The sequence below is a fragment of the Atractosteus spatula genome, chromosome 5 (assembly GCF_055471065.1).
Source record: "Atractosteus spatula isolate fAtrSpa1 chromosome 5, fAtrSpa1.hap1, whole genome shotgun sequence".
Classification (NCBI taxonomy): Eukaryota; Metazoa; Chordata; class Actinopteri; order Semionotiformes; family Lepisosteidae; genus Atractosteus; species Atractosteus spatula.
In genome coordinates this window covers 8,163,682-8,186,804 of record NC_142710.1, presented here as the reverse complement: position 1 = coordinate 8,186,804, position 23,123 = coordinate 8,163,682, and the positions used below count along the sequence as shown (strand labels likewise).

The 23,123-nt window shown below is 44.8% G+C and overlaps 2 protein-coding genes across 2 annotated transcripts; both read left to right on the top strand.

Annotated features, from left to right (window-relative positions):
- The first annotated feature begins 4,897 nt into the window (after positions 1–4,897).
- On the top strand, positions 4,898–12,460 carry LOC148833953 (butyrophilin subfamily 2 member A2-like). The gene is made up of 9 exons (XM_088916155.1): positions 4,898–4,953; positions 5,958–6,035; positions 6,870–7,217; positions 7,383–7,664; positions 8,079–8,186; positions 9,486–9,512; positions 9,848–9,874; positions 9,957–9,983; positions 11,080–12,460. Exons 2-9 carry the CDS (start codon positions 5,960–5,962, stop codon positions 11,586–11,588), a joined length of 1,404 nt encoding a protein of 467 aa, XP_088772281.1. The 5' UTR covers positions 4,898–4,953; positions 5,958–5,959; the 3' UTR covers positions 11,589–12,460.
- A 1,411-nt stretch (positions 12,461–13,871) lies between these two features.
- On the top strand, positions 13,872–22,425 carry LOC148833952 (butyrophilin subfamily 1 member A1-like). The gene is made up of 9 exons (XM_088916154.1): positions 13,872–14,015; positions 14,797–14,868; positions 15,441–15,788; positions 16,670–16,951; positions 17,332–17,439; positions 18,059–18,085; positions 19,561–19,587; positions 19,718–19,744; positions 20,909–22,425. The coding sequence occupies exons 2-9, from the start codon at positions 14,799–14,801 to the stop codon at positions 21,454–21,456; spliced, it is 1,437 nt and encodes a 478-aa protein (XP_088772280.1). The 5' UTR covers positions 13,872–14,015; positions 14,797–14,798; the 3' UTR covers positions 21,457–22,425.
- The last annotated feature ends 698 nt before the right edge of the window (positions 22,426–23,123 follow it).

Below are 23,123 nucleotides of genomic sequence, written 5' to 3'. Positions count from 1 at the left end.
CATCCTGAGCAGGGAGAGCTTCACCTCAGGGCGCCATTACTGGGTGATACAAGTGAATGAGTGGTGCACAGTGGGAGTGACCAAAGAGTCTGCCTGCAGGAAAGGGGCTTTCAGCTTCACCCCTGAGCAGGGATACTGGGCTTTGGCGAGTCATTCGTCTCGTCTCTTTGCTTTCACTGACCCATGGACCCCACTCCCAAATAGCCTGCTGCCCCGGAAGATGGGGTTGTGTCTTGATATAGGGGAGAGGCAGGTCTCCTTTTACAAAGTGGAATCCAGATCTCATATCTACACCTTCACTGGCTTGGAATTCAGAGACGGAGAGAGACTTTTTCCATTCATCTACACCCGCGCAGAAAAAGACATTTCAATAGTATCTCCAAAGGATCACTAAAGATCCAGCTCATCCTTCTACTGTATGCGTAGTGGATGAGTGCCTTTATAACCCATACAAAGAGGATTTTGAACTGATTTAGGTTTGCCGTAGCAAAAGTGTGTGTGTGTTGGGGGAATGTTTATGCCATCACCATATTTTAAGTTCGAATTTTCTTTCCAGTTGGTGCTGACTTAAGCGCGTTCCCCAAAAGAAGAATAAATGTGCTCTGTTTTATATTTACTTTTAAAGTTTATACAGTATATGCTGTAAACATCATTTTCAAGTGCTCTGTCTCAGGTACAATGAACCTTGGTCTGTTTACAATAAAATAAAATTGAATTTAACTGCTTTAGAGACCCGCCAATAAGTAATACAGTAGATTATAAGAAATCAGTTCCACATCACCTGAACATAATTTGGTATGAGTATAGTGTAGAAATCACTCAATGATCAGGTTCTTGAAGTGAGCAGGAAAGCAGACCTTTAGGTATGCATACAGGAGCACAGTACAGGATACAGTCCTGAATGTAGCTGAAAATGAATACAGCAGTGTTTCCCTTTTTATACAGTGAGTCACACCAATTTAGTCATATAAGAGGAAGCGAAAACAATAATAGATATTCCAGCAGAAACCATCCACAAGATATTTTCTCAGGCAGTTTCAGTTGTTTGCGTACCAAGAGAACATTTAGTTTCAAAATGGAACGTCTGTTAGACATTCATGAGAGTCATGAGCGATTGCAGCCATCAGCCAGCTACTCACCAAGGCTAAGGATAATTACAGTATCAGAACAGAGCCCGTTGTTCCTTTCTCAGAGCACAACATTTCTTCAGTTCCCCCTTAAGAAACTTTACAAACACGGTGAGTTTCTTTTAACTAAAATCATATTTGTCTATTCTCTTTTAAGAGGAACACTCAGAGGGGCCTTAGTAGATTTTGGGCCTATTGAGAGTAGTGGTTCAGCTTTCTGCGCCATGACAGAGGAAAAATTATTTTCAACACATTTAACACATAAAGCACGTACACAAGCACAAAAAGCCCCTTCAATGACCAAAAAGATAACTCCTATAAATATATATTGCATCACAGTGGTTCCCCAATGTCCCAAAATACTTGGGAGCCAGTTAGTTATTCCCCAGTCATCCGGATTATAGTTATGGATTTTTGCCCTTCGCTACAAAGGTGTTGTGCTGAATCTGCAACATGTTCCAAATTGTCAGGAATATAGGTACAGCATTAAGAACCAATTACTGCACAAGTTGAATCTAAAGCTAAATGGTTCTGCATAGCTACTGTCCTGAGAGCAACCATCTCATCGCTAATAGACTGTAGGCCGACTGCAGTTTCACTGGCCAGTTTCTCTTAGAAATCTGCCCTATCGATGACTTCAATTTCCCCATTCTGTACTAAGGAGTAGTTGTGGCAAAGAATTGCTTTGTTTCTTCTGTCTACCGTCTACTGGTGGAGGATAAAGGATAAATACTGTCATTACCTGGCACAGTATGATCACAGATACTATTCCCTGAGTTGGAGGTAGAGGTGTTGTCAGATCTGCTGAAGCAGAGCCAACCCTTTACAGTCCTAAAAAGCTGTAAGACCAGTGGGCGCCTTTAATTTTTGTAACAGGGTGCGTACCATCCAGTGAAATTAGTGGGGTCCACCCTTGCTCAGCGACCCATTCCCCATACAGCTGGGTGGAATTTGTTCCGTTCCTATATATACTGTATGTGTATGTTCCTATACATATATAATCTAAAAATCCTAAAAAATCATTCATATTGAAGGGGATCACGCCCATTGGCAGTCCCCCTTGTACATACCCAGGAATAGCAATACATACCCAACAAGAACTTTGATTATTACTAACCGCTTACAAGTACGATAGAGCTAAGAATGAGCTGGAGGCCCCACCATAAGATACAAACTTTCATTTTAATAGTCATTAAAATGAATAGTCTAATATTCAATCAGGTGCTGTTGCCCTTGGGCACTGCGAGGCTTGGATCCAGTGACCCTTGCTGGCTACCGCAGCCGCGGCTGTGGTGAGCAGGACTCGGAAGGGACCATCCCACTTGGCTCGGCGTGCCTGTGATGCGAACGTCTTCAGCCACACCCACTCCCCAGGGATCAGGTCGTGTCCCCCTTCACTTCATGGGCCCCCAGCCTCCTTCATTTGCTCCCGGGCTGTATGGATTGCAACGGTCGGCTCCTTACCGTACCGCAAAAGAGAATCGGTCAATAAACCAGTACAGCCAGTAGTTAAATCCAGGCCCCCAGGTAATCTCATTGGCCTTCCTGTGATGACGTCATGTGGACTTAGTCCGGCGGTCTGATTGGTCACAGCACCATAGGAAGAGCATCAACCAATGGTGTTCCCTGTAAATGATATTTGCTCAGTTGATCCCAGTGGGGAATCACGTCAGTCGGTCACAAGCTGGGTTGATTGCACCTGCTTGTTTGATGACTAGGTTACCACTGGTAACTTGAGATATTTGATTCGATTCAGAAACAAAAGCGTGTGTACAGCATTAAATTAATACAATGCTACTTACAGCCTGGACTGCCAGACAGGTGTCCTGGACTGCCCTTAGGCGGGGTCCTCAGCCATTGGTCACCGCATCCAGCTGTCTAGAATAATACCCTACTGGGCACTGGTGGTCCCCGTGTTCCTGTGTCAAAACAGCCGACCAAAATCCCCGCTGCTCGCTCACATACAACCAAAAAGGGTTGGTCGTTCTGAGGTAGACCCAGGGTTGGAGCCTGCAAATGAGCTTGTTTCAAGTCATTAACAGCAGCCAATTGAGAGTCATCTGATTTTACAATATCATCAGAGGATACTTTTCCTTTAAGCTTGTCAGTGAGGGTTTGAGCCCATTCTGCAAATGCATCCACCCAGGTCCAGTTGAAATTACACAGGCCTATGAACGAAGACACTTCTTTAACTGTAGTGAGAACGGGGTGTGTTTTAATGGCTTGGGTTCTGTCAACAGTCATTTCACGATTTCCTTGACTAATCTTTTGCCACAAATAGATCACAGTGTCCATGCCAGTTCGGGCCTTGTCAAAATTGGCCTTATGTCCTTTCTGAGCTAAGAAATCAAGCACCTACCTCCACAGGTCCTCCCGATGAGTCTCCTCATCTGGGGACGCCGCTAGATGTCGTCTACATCTTGAATTACAACAGATTTGACCTCCAGCAGGTCACGCAGATGCAGGCGCAGACACTGCTGGGCTGTTGTGGAAGCCCTATGGCAGCCTGGTCCATGCCCTGGTTTGTTGCAATAGTAGCACAACACGTCTCCTCCTGCAGAGGAGGCAGCCCCTTTCCTCCCCCCCCTCTATTATTGTTGGAGCCACCTAACTGCAGGGCCCTCACTTGAGCCTCCATATTCTGTTCTACCTGGCCGGCAGTGTCACCAGCTCCCCAAATTCATCCCGCGAACTGTTAATTTCTGGGTGCATCATTTGGAATGTCTTTGTTATACCTGGCTTCAGTCCACTTAAATATATCTGTTTCATTACAGGTTCTCTAAAAGCATAGATATCTTCATCATGCCCACGCCCGGCACACTCAAACCACACCGTTACAAACCTCATATTTTAACCTACTTTAAACTCATATTTTCTTCTAACTATCGAACACACCAAGTCCTTCTTCAAAACTCTCACCTTCCCTACGTACAAGATTACCATCAGATTTCTTTGCCAGTTCGTGATGACTTTTTTTCTTACCAAGAGAAAAATTCACCATACACAGAAGCAGGTGATAAACTATATCATAGCTCTGATAGTTACAGTACACACCTAAGCCAACCTCAAATAACTTGTTCAAGCATTTCCTGCAACAATATACCCTTATACCTCTGTGAGTACTCACAGCCCACTTATCTTTCACATCACTCACTCCAAGCGATCCTATGGCTCACCAAGTCCCACAGACCTGCTACCAAACCCAGTTTGTGTCTCCTCTCCTGCTACACACAGAGAGCATCTCCTTCTGTCAATTGGATTCCTGAATCTCCACATTACCCTCAGAGGAGTCATCTTCGAGAGCCTCTCCTGTTCCTCTCACCTGGAATTCCACTCATCCTGAGTGCTAAATTCTCAACCAGGCCAGGTGAAGCTACAGTCTAATTCTGCTGCTTCATTCACATATCAGGCAGCCATCTTGGCTCAAGGCTCCACCCCTGGGCCTGAGATTGGAGCCCAAATGGGGGCCTCTGCAATGAAGTCCCCTCCATTGTATCACATCACATGCTTCCATTTCTTCTTGCAGTGTTGTTGGGAGAATGCTTTGCCCACTCTATCACAGTATTTCATAATATGCAATATATTGTACTAAAGAACTATAATGATGTCATACTGTACATTTTCTCAATATGAAATGTTATCGGCGTGTTATACAACTGTACACATTTTCTAGTAGTTAATCAGTTACAGAAAGAGCTGGTACACACCCAGCACAAATCTGTGTGACTCTGTCGTGCTGAGACAGCTTTTTCAAAGGAAAGGAAATGAAAGTCATTTAAGGGACAGATCAAAGTGCAAGAAAGAACTTCGCAGAAACAGCATTCCAGTAAGTCTGACGCTATCATGTACAAATATCTATTATATATATATATGTTATAATGTTTACATATCCAGTATGTGTACTTTTGTATGTGGAGATATTTTTTTGTAAAAATGATTCACACACTAGCCTGAGCTGTAATGAACGTGTCATGGGTCAGAGAATTTATGAGCACAGCAGGATCAAATGGAAATCTGTTTGTACCACGGACATTGGGAAACCGTCCATTTGCTTTTTTAAGCGTTAGATGTTTTGAAATAATACTACTTTCAATATAGCAATATAGCTCACCTTAAAAAGTAATTCGATCCAAATTAAACAAAACATATTTCTCCTTAAGAAATCAATTTTCATGATAGTCATTATTCATAATGTGTTCTGCTTATTTTCATTCTTGCCCATGTGACTATTCTACACACCATGTAGAATAGGTTTTGGGACTTTGTGCTGAGCAACATATGAAGGCAAAAGTATACGTACATTGGGATTGTAGCATTCAGTGTCCGTTGTTTTATAGTGTGGATTGGGTTCAGTGCTTGTCCTACTCGTCAGAGAGAGATGGACAGAGGATGGTCTTTAGTAGAGCTGTTGTAGGGCTGGACTGAGGTTCTCCTGTGCTCAATGAGAACGATAGTAGGATCTGAATGATGGGTTGATTTAGTTAAAGCAGACAACAGGGTTTAGAAGGCGGTATATAGAGGACGCAAGAGACTGGAAGGATTTTTCAGATGCATCGTTAAACACGTTTGCTATGGAAAACGAATACGTGCAGAGTGTAAACCATGCAAATTCACACTGCTCAAGTATATTTAGAAGGCTCCTACTTAGGTCTTACTGAGTGCCTGTTGAGCCACTCTCTACTGTCAGTGTTGGTACAGCTCTAGGACTGTGTGAGACATTCCTCTCTCTGGGAGTCTGTCTGTATTGCCAACGCTGGTTCATCTTCAGAGCTGTGTGAGAGAAACTCCTCTCTCTGGGATTCTCACTGGGAGTCTGTCTCTCTGTTCCAGGGATGAAGTCAGAGTTGGACTCAGGATGGATCCTAGTGCTTCTGCTGTGTGTCCTCCAGTTCTCTGTCTTAAGATCAGGTACAGCAAGAAAATGAAAACATTACCAACAGTAAACGCAGCAATAGAATGCAACACAACAAGTTGATCAAGATGAGATCATCAGCCAACAGCCAACTGTCAGGGACATACCTGTACAGCCGTTCTGATCAGTGTGAGCCTTATTGTCAGATCCAGAGGATCCTGCAGGGGGTCAAAGTTTCAAATACTTTGCAGGTGGAAGTGTTACAGGAGCCCATCTGTGTTCCCCATGGTGATTCAAAATTGACCGTATATTGCAAAGACATTCTAGAGTCTAAAAGATTGAAGGAGAAGGACTTCAAATTCCCCAGCCAGCATGGCATTTAGAAGGATTGATGCTGATCTATAGACCCATGAGCTGGATCTTGAATGAATTAACAGGCCCAAAAGACTTCTTAGACCCATGTCACTGAGTCTTGAAATGGGAGCAGAGAATTGTTACTGGGGAAAGGAAGAGAGCACTTCTGATTTATTTCCTGTTTATGTACAGGAAGTCACGTAAGGGGCCCTGAGTTTAATTCCTGGGATGTTGTGTGTGAGGATTGTGTATGTTGTCCCCATGTTATTGTGGGTTTGCTCTGGGTGCTGCACGATTAGATTAAATACCTACTATGGTAGTCGGTTCATTGTCTTGTGAGAGAATTGGCCCTGGTGTGTCTGTCTCTATCTCTGTGTGTGTGCCCTGTTATGGACTGGTTTCCACATCAAGAGTGCACCCTGCCTTGTGCCCATTGCATGTTGGGATAGGCTCTGGCTCCCCTGTAACCTTGTGTTTATTGAAGTGTTTTGAAAATGGAGTGATGGATGTATGGTATATTTTATTTCTCTTCCCAGAGACATTCCGAGTTCTGGGCCCGGCGGGTCCTGTTGTTGCTACTGTTGGTGAACACACTGTCCTGCCCTGTTACCTCTCGCCCAGCATCAGTGTGCTGGATCTGGAGATCAGGTGGTTTAGAGGGGACTTCTCAAAACCCCTGTTTTTATACCTGAACCAAAGGCCTAGATTACAAAATCAGAATCCATTCTACAAGGGGAGGACTGATCTCTTCCCAGAGGAATTCCCAAGAGGCAACGCATCTCTATTCCTGAAGGGCGTGCGAGGAACCGATGATGGCCAGTACACGTGCATGGTTAAATCAACAAACTGGTACGAGGAAGCTGTGATTGACGTGGCTGTGAGGGGTAAGTCTGTTCACTGCCTGGTTTTCTATAGTGTGGTGCTGTTACTGCAATGAGCAACACACACTAGTGACCAATAACAATTATGATGTATGAAGTCTAAGCATGAGGCTATTTGTTTTTTCCATTAATTCTGAGTTCCCTTGTTCCTGTGCTAATTTTTCATAGGTGTGGGGACCCAGCCCTCTGTGTCTCTCCACTCCACTGGAGGGGGTCAGACCCAGCTGGTGTGCAGGTCAGAAGGTTGGTTCCGTAAACCTGCAGTGAACTGGACAGACAAGGATGGACAGGATGTGACATCACTGTCCAGCACCACAGTGGAGAGGGACAGACAAGGGCTCCTCAGTGTCAGTAGCTACATCCCAGTCAAACAGGAGTCCAACATCTTCTCGTGCCTGGTGAGAAGCACAGTACCGCAGCTTGACTTGGGGTCTGAGCTACACATACCCAGTAAGTTGTAAATGTATTTTAATTGCATTTCTTTGATAATACAGTAACAAGCTTGGCACTAGCACAGTGCCACAGAGCTTCAATGCCTGCATAAGTCAAGTACTACTTTTGATTTCAATTATAATGATACTGTATATACAGTATGTGAGCACAGCCAGTGCTCTGAGCTCAGTATATCTCTCTGGCTGTCTTCCATCATCACTAAAGTTTAAGGTTTATATATTTTCTAAAAACTCCATGTAGCACAACTGCTGTTAGGTGTTGCCTTTTAGGGAATGCAGCAATTTGATTTCTTAAGTATATTGACAAGGCTTGTAGCATTTATTGCTACAAGGAGTAGTTTGACCAGCTTTCCTAAAATGCCCTGGTAATATACAGTAATGAATTCAAGTTCTTTTGCTATGTTGTCTGCAGGAGATTTTTCCCCAGGACCTTCTGGGTGGATGGTGGCTCTCATCTTGACTCTCTTTCTCAGTGCTGGGGCAGCTGCTCTGCTGATCATCAACTGGAGAAAACTGCATGGTACACATTTTGCACATGTATTGACCAGGGAATAGGGCCCTATTCCATTAGAGAGTGTGATCATTGCATGCTGTTTCTTACAGAAAAAAATCATATCAAGTATGAATTCAAATGTGACCAAGCATGTGCCTGGGACAGTTCCTGTTCTTCACTGGGACCATCATTAACTAGATTATCTGCTTCTTTGCCTGATTTTAGTCCCCAGACTAGAACACACACTCTCGCCATTGTGAAACTTGGTCACAGCTATAAAGTTCCCCTTGTTGTCAACAGCTGTGTTTTTAAGCAGAATGAGTTTCATTTTCATTTTTTCACGAAGGAGCTCCTTATTAAGAAAACTCAGCCAATGTGTCTGCCTCCACATTATTTAATTCGATCTGCATCCAAAATCCCATCATGGGAAATGCATTAGAATCTCCATGGCAACCGGCAGAATCTCTGCTTGACCTGTTGGTGTGACTACGAGCTCTGGAAGGAGATCTGTTCCACCTGTATGAAGTTAATTGCCACACTACCTCAGAGAGAGCAGAATATTTAGGATCAGCCCTAATGTGAACTTCCGACCTTCTTCTCTTCGACCTCGTTTGTGGATTTCCATTGTGCTTTGTTCCTGTGCTCTCCTGGCTACAAAGTGGGCTGCTAAAGTCACTTTGACCTGGCACGTCGATTCTGCTGGAGCTCTGTTCCCATGTTTATTTGCCTCCCTCACTTCCTCCTGCTCGTTTACCATGCCGGTCTACTCCAAATGTCTGCTTGCTTCGCCTGCACTTGTGTCTGGGTCTCACTGTCTTGGATTCTTACTCAGGTACGAGCAGTGTTATTACAAGGGTGTCTTTTGCATAATCGTTATAAGGAAAGTAATTATATTGAGTCCAGCTCTTTCTCTTGTACCTTCAGTTGTCACTGACCGTGCAACTTGCTGACAGTTCTTATCTTGTACCTGATCAACAATATAAGGTTGAGTCACGACAGTGCTGCTATTGCACTACTGTGGTGAATGAGAGATCGTTTACTTTGTTGTTCTATCTGTAGGTTTTTCAGTCTTTCCCCATGGTAAGGTAGCTTCTATAGCCCCTGTAGGGTGGTGACTCAAGCACATTATCAACAGATTTGCACAAGTGTTGATTCCTTGATTGATTGATCAATAGCACAGCTTGATCATATTGAACCTTATCCTTTTTCACAAAGAACTGGTAAAAGACACCAGCAGGACATTCAGCGGTTCTACACTGGAGTCAAAACCAATCATAGTCTTAACTGATTAAAGATGAAATTGTAAATTCTGTTTCTTATTCACAGACTTCCCTTTGCTCCACAGAGAACTTGGTAAGTGTCTTTGTTCCTTTCACTTAAGTGGGAAACTAACAAAACTCATCTTAATGTAACCATCTGAAGACCACAATAACAGACACACCTTTGTAACTCAGTGACATTTCCATTCTTGAACAGCAGTATGGATCACTTCTATGTACTGTATATATGACAGCTATGTATGTTTAATGTTTGACTAGTCTTTATAGACTCCTGACCACATTTCTGCAAATGTTTTTCACTTTGTTCCAGTAACTAATAAGCAAAATCAGCCATTTCCATTTTGATGTGATCAGATCAAGCATCATTGCATCGCCTAATGAGGAATCTTTTTCATCTTGTCTTTCCAGATATATTGAGACGGTGTTGTAAATCAGGTAGGTACATCCTGTAAGCAAATGCGTTCGATCGTGTTAAGCGTCTGTATGTATTAATACATCCTTTGTGTCTGTGTTTCAGAGTGGGAGTGGCTGCGCAGTGCAGCAGGTAAGCAAGAAGAGTTTTGCTAAATATATTAATATTTCTGATTTAGTAGATTTTAGATTTCATAGCCTGTGTTATCCATATCGAATGTTAACAGAAGGTAAAAAATTTAGGGGTGGTGGTGGTGGTTGAGTGCCGTCGCATCAGTATCGACTCATGGTGACCCTACAGACAGTTCCACTGTCACTATCCATAGTGTTGAGTTTTCATGGCAAGATACAGAAGTAGATTGCCAGTCCTGCCTTCTGCGCAGATAGTGCGAGTGCTGTTGCCGTTGTCACAGGTATTTGACCCTCCGCCACCAACATCACCCCACACTGCTGCTGCCCAGTATAGGTTATTAGAGAACCTTGCACCCAATGTGGAACACGAACCCACTACTGTCACGAACACGGACTGAGATCCGTGTCAGATCTTGTAGTAGACCCTATGCGATGCGGTAAGAGCTGGTGAAAACAGGAGGCGTGGTAAAAGGGAACACACAGGGGTATAATAGTGCACAAAATAATAGTGACAATCCGTGAGACAGTGACCGGGTGAGACAAAGAACGGCATCCAAATCCAAACTGGTCCAAAAGCAGGTCAGGGCACAGTCTGACAGTCCATCAACAAGGAATCCATCCTGGGAAGCAACACGGTTAAAATCCCCGGGAGGGGGGAACACACGGAGAGACAAGACATGGAGGTCCAAGGGTGATGGGGCGAGATCCTCCAGACCCCGGGCTCAGGAAGCCTCCCACAGTCCAAAGACATGCTGGTGGGTCAATCAGCTTCTGGGGCAAACTGGCCCTGGTGTGAATGTGTGCTGATTTTTGTCTGGAGCATTCCCCTGCGATGGACCTGTATCCAGCCCAGGGTGTACCTGGTCTTGCTGTGAGAGGATCTGTCTCTCCCTGCGACCCTATACATGAAGAAGCAGCTAGACATTGGATGGATATAAACTTTGAATGTCCAGAGCCAGTGGCTGAGGGCTGTTGCTCTGTATGACTGTATGACACAGTTACAGTCTACAATGTTGGTTTCTGCTTCTTTCCTACTCCCAGCTATAGCAGTAAGTATGTTGTCAATACAGGACTTTTTCTGCTTTTCTTTCCCAAAGAGGACTTGACCCTGAATCCCGACACTGCCCAACGGGAGCTGCTGCTGTCGGAGGACGGGAAGAGAGTCCGCAGGGGAAACAGCAGGGATGTCTCTGACAGCCCGGAGAGGTTTGACTGCTGGTCTGCTGCCCTGAGCCAGGAGGGTTTCACCACAGGACGACACTACTGGGAGGTGGAGGTGAATAAGCTGTGGACCATAGGAGTCGCCAGGGAGTCGGTCAAGAGGAAGGGCGCCTTCATCATCCTTCCCCAGGAGGGTTACTGGACCCTGTTTCGGGAAGCTGCTCGACTCTCGGCTCTCACCGAACCCTTGACCTCCCTCTCTCCCAGCCTGCTGCCCAGGACGCTGGGGGTGTTTCTGGACATCGAGGAAAGGCAGGTCTCCTTTTACAAAGTGGAGAGCAGAGAGCACATCTACACCTTCCGCGACATGGCCTTCAACGAAGGGGAGAAGCTCTTCCTCTTTTTCCGAACAATCGATGAAGAAAAAGACCTTGTGATACGATAATATGCAACAATAAACTTTATTTTTACATTAGCATCTTTAAAGGTTTCTTCTCAAATCGCTTTACAGAACAGCAAGAAAACAAAAGGCTTTCCTACTGTATAAATGCACATCCAGTAGGAAAGCAAAGGGGCATACACAGAATCAGATAAATAAAAGCCCTTCTGTGAAAGAAGGTTTTCAGTCTTGATTTGAAAGAAGTCAGGGAAAGTGACTCCTTGATATCCTTGGGGATAGAGTTCCAGAGCTTTGGGGCGCAGCAGGAAAAGGCTGTGTTACCCCTAGGGTGTAGACAAGCTTGGAGGACACACAGGAGTCCAGAATTAGAAGAGAGAAGGTTGTGAGGTGTGGAGTAAGATGATAGTAACTCAGACAGGTACTGAGGTACATGGTTCTGTCTGTCTGAGAATCTGTCTCGTATTACGTGGTTCTTAATAGATGATGTTTGAGGGGCATGAAATACCTACTGATCCCAGTGTGCACCTCAAACCTGGCAAGGTGGAGAGTGGCCCTGGGTTTCATTCCTAGGGTGTTATCTAGTTGTATGTTCTCACCGTGTTCATGAGAATTTCGTCTGGGAGCTCAAGTGTCTTCCTGCAAACCAAAGACTTACCAATGGGTTGATAGGCTTCTGGGAAATGTGGCTCTTGTGTGTGTGTGTGTGTGTTGTGTGCTCTGTGAGAGACTGGTGTCCCATCCAGGATTTATCCTGCCCTGCACCCCTTACTTACTGGCTAGGATCCGGCTCCCTCATGCTCCTGAGTATGAAGTAGCAGGAAGAAAATGTCTACATGTACTTGAAGCTGGTCATGGACACAGGCATCAAAAATGACAAATGTTGTGATACCATTGATTATAAAAGTCATTATTCTTAAGACATGTGTCATGTGTTTTTAAGATAAAACTAATTTAACACTTTTCTATAAGTCATTTATTGAAAGTGTCTGAGCACACTATACTGTCTTATTTGCTGGTTTGGTACCATCAATAATACAGTATGTAATAAAATAAGTAACAAAATAATTGGGGCAATTCGAATCATCTTAAATCCTCTACAAACAAGCAGTTTTAAAGCAGGCCAAGAGCATTACGGGGTGTGTGTCTGGCCCCCTGCAGTCTGAATTCACACTCCTCCCATCTAGACGATGCCTCTGTGTCCCCGGGTGTAAAAGTGAGGCTCAGTCTTTCAACTCCCCTGCAATATCTCTCTTGACATTCTAAAGTAACTCTTCTCTCTGATCTTCTGTTAAAAAATTCAATTCCCAATTCTCTACAATTAAAAATAATTGTTTTGAGAAATTTCAAGCACAGAATGGAGAAATCAGGTATTATTTCCCCAGATCTCACAGAATCACTCTCCCAAACTACAAAAAAAACCATCTTTCACCAAAACCCTCTAGGTGCTTTAAAATACTTTATAAGCACCAGTTACTAGTAATGTTCCAACACTGTCAATTCTTTGTTATTCAAAACACAAGTAAAAATAATAAAATAATAACAACAAAATACAATTACATAATACAAAGAATTTTAACACTTACAAAACACAAAATAAAAGTACTGAAGTTCTTTCCAAAGTGTTGTTTAAAGTTTCTCACTGTTATTTTAGAAAGAACACACCCCTCAAGACTCTGCTCAGACAAGCTGATTATTAGTGGCTGTGTAGTATAGTAGCTCAGTGCACATAGCTCCCCCTGCTGGACAGTAATTGGACACACCTGCCTTCACTACCTGATTCGCCTCCTGTGGAGTAGTGCCTTCCTCCCCAGCTTTGCAGGGATTTCCCTCCAGTTTTCTCCCACAATCAAAGACATGCTGGAAGGTTAATTGACATCTGGATAAATTAACCAGGGTGGGAGTGTCTGTGCATATTGGTGCAGGGCATCCTGTCCCTGCCCTCTGCTCCTTGTTTGCTAGAATAGGTGCTGGCTCTCCTCCCGACATCCTGAATTGGATGGAGAGATGGAAAATAGATTGATAGATTCATTCTGAAGCATTTTGGGGGGGGCAACAGTTCTGGCACGACAAGCTGTGACAAATCAAAAGAAAGTTAGTGGTCTTGCGTGGCTATTAGCCCTTGTTTTCTACTGATTATTTACAGATCACCCTCCCACACGCCAGGCCTGGAACTGTCTGGACAGAGCGTGCAGGAGTCTTTGTTTATTCATTCTGCTGGAGTGAGTTCAAGGGCAGCGCCACTTTCAGTTTCGATCTGGAGGTGGGGGCGATAGACTGGTTCAGCCAGGGGCTGGCAAGAAGAAAGCTGCAGGGCTGAGATATCAGTCTCCGGGCTGTGTCTCCCCCTGATACGTCTTCTCCTCCCCTCTACGGAGCCTCATGGCCAGTGGCCGTTACTGACTGCAGGAGGTGTTGCGCATTTAGAGACGGGAGCGATCTGGATTCACTGGAGATCCAGAACAGCAGGAGCAGGTCAGCACTGTCGTCGATATGGATAAAACTAAGAATAGAGCTCTGAACTGATTGACTCTGTAATGACAGAACTTTAAAAGTTACTTTGGTGATAGGGGTATAAAAGAAAGGAACTGAAGGAGAGTTGGGGTCTCTCAATAGAAGTTTCTTAAACCTAAAATGAACTTGGTGTGCCACCACAGTTGTTAGCTTGCCTTATTGGCTTACCTACTCATTTGTGCTCGAAGGTAAGTATCCTATCTCTGAGATAAACAGTACATCTGATCTCCTTTACTAACACCATGCTGGTAATTGTCTGGAGTAATTGAACAGAGCATGCAGGATTCATTCCCTTTATTTGACTAAAGTGTGTTCAAGTTCAGTGCCATTTTTAGCTTCAGGCTGAAGGTGGGTGTGTAGACTGGTTCAGTAGGGAAATAATAAGAAATGTTATTTTATATAGTGCCTTTTTAAAGGTGGCTTCTCAAAGCACTTAAGAAACTTAGGAAATTGAGAACTAAGAATACAGGAGAGCTCCAAGTAGACTCATAGAGCAAAACTCTCTACCAGAGCCCGGAACATTGTCAGAGCAAAGCTTAAGAAGCCTGAAACACCTGAGGCTCAACTGGACTGAGGATGCTCAGTGGTAAGATAGACATCAGGTAAATTGATTTAGTGAACTGTAAGAAGACTGCCCGAGACTGGATTATTGTATCGTCTGTGTTGGCTGAGCTGTAGAGCAGTGCATGAGAGATGCTCTTCCCTCTAGGATTCTCACTGGGACCTTGTCTGTCTGTTCCAGAGATGAAGTTGGAGTCGGGATGGATCCCAGTGCTTCTGTTGTGTGTCCTCCAGGTCTCGGTCTTAAGATCAGGTACAGCAAGAAAATGAAATCATAACCAACAGTAAACGCAGCAACAGAATTTGTTGATCAAGATAAGATCATCAGCCAGCAGCTCACAGTCTTGTATCCTAAACTCTTCTATGAGCACCAGAATCAGACGGCACTATCCTAAAATGAGAAAATATTAAGAGATAAAGCATGACAGTCTAGGTAATGTCTCCTGTGACTGGGACTAACACAACACATGGGCAGAGTTTGGATTGGTGATCTCTGAGACTCACTGGACACATGCAAACTTATGCCACCAGCTGTAAGAGACATACAGCTCTCATATATGTTGCTCCTGTGCTGGCGTGGGTTTCTTCCAGGAGCTCCAGTTTCATCCCACACTCCAAGAACATGCTCGTGGGGAATATTGGCCCTGGTGTGAGTGCGTGTCTGTGTGTGTGACCCGTGATGGACTGGCGTCCTGTCCAGGGTGCACCCTGCCTTGTGCCCATTGCTTGCTTGGATATGCCCTGTCTCCCCAGTAACCCTGTGTTTATTGAAGTGTTTTGAAGATGGAGTGATGGATGTATCATGTATTGTATTTCTCTTCCCAGAGATGTTCCAGGTTCTGGGCCCGGCGGGTCCTGTTGTTGCTACTGTTGGTGAAGACACTGTCCTGCCCTGTTACCTCTCGCCCAGCATCAGTGTGCTGGATATGGAGATCAGGTGGTTTAGAGAGGACTTCACGAAACCCGTGTTTCTGTACCTGAACCACGTGCCTAAATTAGATTCCCAGCTCCCGTCCTACAAGGGAAGGACTGATCTCTTCCAAGTGGAATTCCCAAGAGGCAACGCCTCTCTAAGACTGAAGGATGTGCGAGGAACTGATGATGGCCAGTACACGTGCATGGTTAGATCAACAAACGGGTACGAGGAAGCTGTGATTGATGTGACTGTGAGGGGTAAGTCTGTTCACTGCCTGGTTTTCTATAGTGTGAGTTGTTACTGCATTGTGACAAAGAAGCTGTTCAATAATAGTGCTGATGTTAATACGCTGGCATGAAAATAGTAACCATACCATCTTGGAGGAAAGTCATTGTCATTGATTTTCACTCAACAGTACTTGATATTCTTGATTTTAAAGTGCATGAAGCAAAAAAACATTACTTACCAGCATCCCAAAACCACATAAAAACTGGAAACAGACCATGGATCTCTTAGTCAGCCAAACTAGATCTGAGTCCCTCTTACTGATTATTTCCAGTTTCATATATAGTGAAACCCAGTTAGTTCCCATGATGAAGCAGTGGCCCTTGAAAGGGATATGTACATAATATTTTACAAGACAATGGACAAGTCATAAATAAACAAGACTAATTATGGGTTACCCATCTCTCAACCTAATTCTTCGACACAGAAATGGCACATTCACCCTTGGGATGACCCCCAGCAGGGTCAAACGCATTGTGTGTCTATAGAAGGGGAGGCCAGCACCCAAACTGTTTATGTTAACATGGTCATCTTCAAACTCTGAAAGTGGTGTTCAAAGGTGGTCATTTTTGATTCACCTTCTGTATCTCAGGCTACAAAGCAAACCTCTACCTCTGAACCCACTGTTATGATTTGGGAAAGAATGGAGGGATAAGTATCATATCCTTCCTCATGTGTATCGTATAGAACATGCATGAAAGAGAAAACGTTATTGGAGTAAGGAAATATTTGCCCCTCAAAATTAGTAAGAAGAACAGACAGGCTACCCTATCACTGCTCAGAAATCTGTAATGCACAGTATGTTAGAAAATGGTCTCTGAAGTCTAAATACCTGTATTCTGACTGCTGCCAGCTCTGGGGACCCACCCCTCGGTGTCTCTCCACTCCACTGGAGGGGGTCAGACCCAGCTGGTGTGCAGGTCAGAGGGTTGGTTCCCCGCACCTGCGGTGAACTGGACAGACAGGGATGGACAGGATGAGACGTCACTGTCCAGCACCACAGTGGAGAGGGACAGTCGGGGGCTCCTCAGTGTCAGCAGCTACCTCCCGGTTAAACAGGAGTCCAACATCTTCTCCTGCCTGGTGAGAAGTGCAGTGCCTTATCCAGACAGGGGGTCTCTCCTCCACATAAGCGGTGAGTCCTAAATGTATTAATTTGCATTTGACTATTATGATTGGAGCATAATGACAAGCAGATTCACAGCAGTGGTCTTATCAGGCGGTGGTGATAAGCCAATGAAGCTAATTCCGCAGACTCGAGTTCCTGTACTTGAATAAGACATTCTCCTCTCTATCATATTGCATTATTTCTTGCTAAACCAAAGTCTGATAGTTTGATGGAGTCTAGTTTTTATTGGGGAGAAAACACTGAGATCTCTTCCATGGAGGTCCGATGCATGCAGTGCTGCACAGATAAGTTTCTACCTAGTTCTGCACCCAACCGATTCTTCCTTATGGAGGAATGCTAAATCTCCATACTTCCTTTTAGACTCATACGGCTGTGTCTGTTTGCAGGGAACGTCTTCCCAGACTCTTTGATATGGCTGGTGGCTCTAATCTCGACTGCAGTTCTCTGGGTCATGCCAGCTTCTTTCTTGATTCACAAGTGGAGGAGACTGCACGGTATGTGGCGATTATGGACACTGCAGTATCTCTGTCTTTGATATGATGAAGGAGAGGGGGGAATATGGAGGTAGGGGTAGGGCGAAGTGAGGAGAGGGGTTCAAAAGAGTTAGAAAGCAGTGGGAAGTGTAGAGGACAGAAATCTGCAAATGAATTGTGAGATTTAGAGACTGGGGCACCAGGCTGAAGGATAATGTTAATGTTCTGCTGTCTTTGACTCCCTGTGAAAGGACATGGATAGAATGAGTCAAGGCGAGTAACAATCCGTCACACCTCAGTTTGGAGTATACATTTTGTATGTATACATTTTTATACATGAAATTTCTACTGTACTGAGTTGCAAAATAGAGCACTACTTTGATTTTCATGCCAAAAGTCTGCAGGGAAAAGCAAAGAATTGTTTTTGAAGATCAGACGCAGTACATTAGCTTCATGGATTTCCGTTTCGGTACTTACCTAAGAGCTGCTGTTGTTAGAGTCATTACCTTAAACCCAACACAGTACACAAAATACAGCGGTGGGATTTAATTCAGTGCATTTATTACTGTAATCGCACCACTTTCTTTACTGTGAGTGGGCTTAAAGATTGTTTCTCTGATTTTGTTTTTCTTTTTTACAGACTTTCCCATGCTGCACAGAGAACTTGGTGAGCATTGAATCCCCAGAATTCGTTAAATAAAATAACTAGTAGTACTTGTGTACTGCGTGGAGTCTCGAACCGAAGCCGGTCCGTTGCCTCGCCAACCAGCCTCCTCCAGTGAGTCCTGTCTCTCCAGGCATCTACAGCAATTACCCCCTTGCCGCCGTCTTCTTTTCCTGAGTCAAGCCATCTTGTTCTAGGTCTTCCTCGTGGCCTCTTCCCCTCCATATTCTCTTCTGCTACTGTGACTGTCGCGGTTCCGCGCGGGGCTCGTGCCCTTCCGCCAGTTCGTCCCGCAACACCTGGGGCATGAACCTGCGGTCTCCGGCGTAACGCCACAGGGAACCAGCCGCGCGAACTAAAGGAGACCTCCCCCAGCCCAGGCGGCTGAGGTCCCTGTTACACGTGGGGAGGGCGATGACGTCGCTGTGCCCGAACGAGCTCCACTACACTACCTCTTTTGTTGGGTCCTGATCTCTTCTCATTACATGGCCATACCACTGTAGTCGTCTTTTGACCGTAGCAACAATATCCGGGTCGTTATAAAGCTCTCTTAATTCTGCTTTTCCTTCTCTATTTTCTTTCACGGGTCCAAAAATCTATCTTGAAACAGTTTTCAAAACCCATGTGTTTACTCTCCATCTTCTGAGTGAGAGTCCACAGCTCTGCACCATACAGTCCTACGGGCTGGGTTACTGTCTTGTTCAGTATATCCTTGTTTTGGTTGTTCGTTACAGCGGTTTTGACTTTGACTTTCTGCCCAACTTAATTCTCGTTTCCATTGCTGCGACTTTTCTTACGGCTCTTTTGAACATTAAATTGAAGAGCAATGGGGACAGGCAGTGACCTTTTTTGACGCCAGTCTTGACCTCAACCATTTCTGCTAGTTGCCCAGTCTTACTCTGCATCTTGAGCATTCAACACCCTTTTTTGTAAGTCTTATCAGTTTCTCTGGGATTCCTGTTTTTTTCCATTTCTCTCAAAACCGCTTTCCCGTCTATGCCATCGTAAGCTTTCTTAAAATCCACAAAGGGGCAATATATTTCTCGATTAAACTCCTTTTTGCCAATATCTCTCTTAGAGTATGCATCTGGTCCACTGTTGATTTATTCTTTCTGAAACCTGCTTGTTGAAAACCTATGGCTTCTTCCATGGATGGTGTCGGTTTTCTAAGTAGTATTTAGCTTAGGATTTTGTAAGCTACACGTAGTAGTGCAGTTAGTCTGTAGTTTGTACACTGCATTGGATCACAAAATAACCAGTAGTGAGGCTGTTTATTAGCTGCATGTCACACAAATTTCAGTTCTGCACCAGTGGCAGCTACAGTATGTGTTCATTCTCTTTATTGTTAACTACTGGATTTGTGCCACTGTGTATATTTTATTAGAAGAAAATAATGTTTTTTTCTGTGTGATGGAAAGCAAACGATCACTAAAAATATTCCACAATTTTTCACTTCCACCCCTCTCTCCTCTTTCCAGATATGGTGAGGTGTTGCCGTAATGAAGGTATGAGAACAACACACAGACTGTTGTTGTTGGATCTCTTCTTATTCACTGTGTACCTACAGTACATCACACTACACAACACACAAGGTACCCGCAGTGCTCATTAATCCTGTCTGTTCCTGTATTCCAGAATGGGCGTGGCTGAGCAGCACTGCAGGTAAACGAAGGTGCACAAAATGTATATTCTGCTGTCATTCCATGGAAAGGTGGGGTGTTTAAACCGCTGAATTCTGGGAGTGCTGGTTAGAAGCACTATGAAACTTGTATTGACACGTCGCTGCCAAAAGAAAGGGGATGCTTCACGAATTGAGGGATACGAAGCAGATTGAAAGCAGAGGTGTGGTTCTGGAGTTAAATAAGCAATTAACAGCCCATCATGCTCAGGGTCATGTATAAAAATGCCTGGCAGGCCCAGTTGTCCATTAGTTTGGCTACCATGTCTAGAAGACACTGGGTGACTCTGAGCATGGGGTGATTGTCGAGGCGCACTTGGCAGGAGCTTCCGGGATGAAAGCTCCCCCAACTTGCTGATGTTCCATGAGGAACCGTGGCTCAAGATGAGGGTGGCATGGGAGTCTGAGGGAAAGACATCGTCCATTAGGGGCAACTGTGAACAAAACCATTCTCCGACTGCACTATCCATGCAAGCGGCTCAAGATCCGAGGCAAGACGGACGACCGACTTGGGCTCGGTTAACTGCCAATGTCAATTTAAGGAGCGAGCAGGGAGTTTCGTCAGGTACAGTCTGTCAAAAGATTGATGGAGAGGGATTGTATGGTTAGGTAGCAGTGCGTAAACCCCTTATTCCAACTGAAAATGCACCTTTGTGAGTAAAGTGGTGCAAAGAAACAGAGGCTGTCGTATTCTTAGTCTTATGAGCTGTGGAAAAACGCCAGTGGGTCAGATGAGGCATCCTTCCACCCTGTTCTCTACAAGCGGATGATAGCATGGGGTGCATGCTGAAAGAGTGCTTATCGCCCACGTTGAAGGGTTCTGGATGCTCAGTTATGGTGTCAGATACATTTTCCTGGCATGTCTAAAGTCCACTCAACCCCTTAGAGGTCAAGGTAAACGCCAATAAGATACGAAGCCACTCTGTGTGATCACACTCATCCTAGGGGGAGGCATGCTATCCTGATGGGAGAGGAATGTGTTAGGATGATAACAGGGTACCAGACAGTCGTGGAATCTGGCCAAGGGGCATTGAAGTTCTGGGGGCTGAGGGTGACCCCAACAGCCTGTTAAAACACTTTCCTGTATTTTGGTACTTACCAGGCTGCTTGGTGGGTCCAGCCCAATCTCATCTTCTTTTCTCCTCCAGCGGACGTGACTCTGGATCCCGATACCGTCCAACACGAGCTGTTGCTATCGGGGAACGGGAAGAGGGTGCGAGGGCGGAGATGGAGAGACCTTCCCGACAGCCAGTGGAGATTTCAAAAGTGGTCCTGCGTTGTGAGCAAGGAGGGCTTCAGCGCGGGCCAGCACTACTGGGAGGTGAAGGTGAACAAGCACTGGACGATAGGCATCGCCGCGGAGTCTGCGCCGAGGAAAGGAGCGTTTGCCTTCACTCCTGGGCAGGGCTACTGGACGCTAGCATACAACCGTCACAATCTCACGGCTCTCACCACCCCCTTGACCCCCCTCTCTCGCACCCTGCTGCCCAGGACGCTGGGGGTGTTTCTGGACATCGAGGAGAGGCGGGTCTCCTTTTACAAAGTGGAGAGCAGAGAGCACATCTACACCTTCAGCGACATGGCCTTCAACGAAGGGGAGAGGCTCTTTCCATTATTTCGCACGATTGACGCTAATAACGACCTGGTGATCAAGCCTCCCAGGGATCACCAAGCTCCTCCTGTCCCTGAAAGTTGAATTCTGTCTATAAAACCCATCAGAACTTTGTACTTACAACATATTATTTTTTTAATTAATTTTTTTATTAGATTATTTTTATTATGCATAGGGAAAAAGCATGATTTTATGCAACATTGAGTACCGATGAATTTATTCAGAGTATTGCACTGCCTAAAATCATGATATTTCAAGAAAGTCTGCACCAGCCCACTGTCCCAGTGTTGGTACTGGGATGGGGGGGGGGGCAGCTTATTTTCATCTGGGTTAGCAATGTGTACACTTCTCATCGTGATGATCTTTGGGATTGGGTATTGTTCATCTGTATTTAGCAATCCGTTCTTGGGCTAAGAGGCAACCAAACACAAGGAAGACAGCTGATCAAAAGGAGTGATTTACTCTGGTTACTTACATTCACTGTCGATCATGACCATGTTAATTAATAAATATTTAACAGCGGGTGAGCCTTTCCTAGTGCGGTCATGATCGTCTCCACAGAACAAAGAGAGGAACGTGAAACTGAGGCAGGGGAGCGCTCCTTTTTTTCCCCAAATCGGTCCGGGAATGAAATTCTGTCCAGGAGAAGTTGGACAGTGAATGAAACCCTTTCTCAAAGATTAGGCAGTGTATGTCAGCAGCAGCTCTCTTGAACAACAGACACACATGGAAACACTACATTCAGTCATGGATGGATATGTGTATATTATAGTAATATTCCTTCACCTGTATGCAAGATAAGCAATCCTTCTTCCTACTATGAAACAGAGTTAAGATACAGTCATATCACCTTCTAGAAGAGTCTCTTCTTTATTAGTGTCTATTTTGCCCTGGTTGTTAATGTATGCATATGTAATGTAATTCATGCTTTAGTCTTTGACAGAAACATTCCCAGCCAGTGAGGCATAGGTTAAACTGTCAGAGGTACAGGCTGATGGGATGTTCAGGTTTTCTGTGTTGCATGTAAATAAAAGGCTATGCTGTGTGTGTATATATATATAGCCAAATCTCTTTGTTACCTTTGATTTGCAAGTGAAAAACAGTGACCACTGGCGATCCTTTGATAGGACACTGATGCAAGGCACTCGAATTGTGGGCACATGGCTTTGACTTCAATAATGATTATTGCTTACACTAATATAGCGCTTTTCTGGACACTCCACTCAAAGCCCTTTACAGGTAATGGGGACTCCCCTCCACCACACCAATGTGCAGCCCCAGCTGGATGATGCAACGGCAGCCATAGTGCACCAGAACGCTCACCACACACCAGCTCAGTTGGGAGGAGAGCAGAGTGATGAAGCCAGTTCAGAGATGGGGGTTATTAGGAGGCCATGATGGGTAAAGACCAGGGGGAAATTTGGCCAGGACACCAGGGTTACACTAGTACACTTTTTGAGAAAAACCCTGGGATTTTTAATGATCATAGTCAGGACTGGTTTTATGTCTCAAAAAGGATGGTGTGTTTTTTACAGTATCGTGTCCCCGTCAGTATACTGGGTTATTAGGACCCACATAGACCACAGGGTGAGTGTCCCCTGCTGGCCCCACTAACTACTCTTCCAGCAGAAACCTTAGTTTTTCCCAGGAGGTCTCTTTATCCAGGTACTGACCAGGCTCACACCTGCTGAGCTTCAGTGGGCTGCCAGTTGGGAGTTGCAGGTTGATTAGGCTGCTGGCTGAAACACTCT

What these genes read in the sequence shown, in the direction of transcription:
- LOC148833952 (XM_088916154.1), top strand. Translation starts at nt 14,799, where the DNA reads ATGAAGTTGGAGTCGGGATGGATCCCAGTGCTTCTGTTGTGTGTCCTC. An exon ending in GAGGTGTTGCCGTAATGAAG is followed by an intron (nt 19,588 to 19,717) that starts GTATGAGAACAA and finishes CCTGTATTCCAG; the next exon opens with AATGGGCGTGGCTGAGCAGC. An exon ending in GTGGCTGAGCAGCACTGCAG is followed by an intron (nt 19,745 to 20,908) that starts GTAAACGAAGGT and finishes TTTCTCCTCCAG; the next exon opens with CGGACGTGACTCTGGATCCC.
- LOC148833953 (XM_088916155.1), top strand. Translation starts at nt 5,960, where the DNA reads ATGAAGTCAGAGTTGGACTCAGGATGGATCCTAGTGCTTCTGCTGTGT. An exon ending in TTTGCTCCACAGAGAACTTG is followed by an intron (nt 9,513 to 9,847) that starts GTAAGTGTCTTT and finishes TTGTCTTTCCAG; the next exon opens with ATATATTGAGACGGTGTTGT. An exon ending in GAGACGGTGTTGTAAATCAG is followed by an intron (nt 9,875 to 9,956) that starts GTAGGTACATCC and finishes TCTGTGTTTCAG; the next exon opens with AGTGGGAGTGGCTGCGCAGT.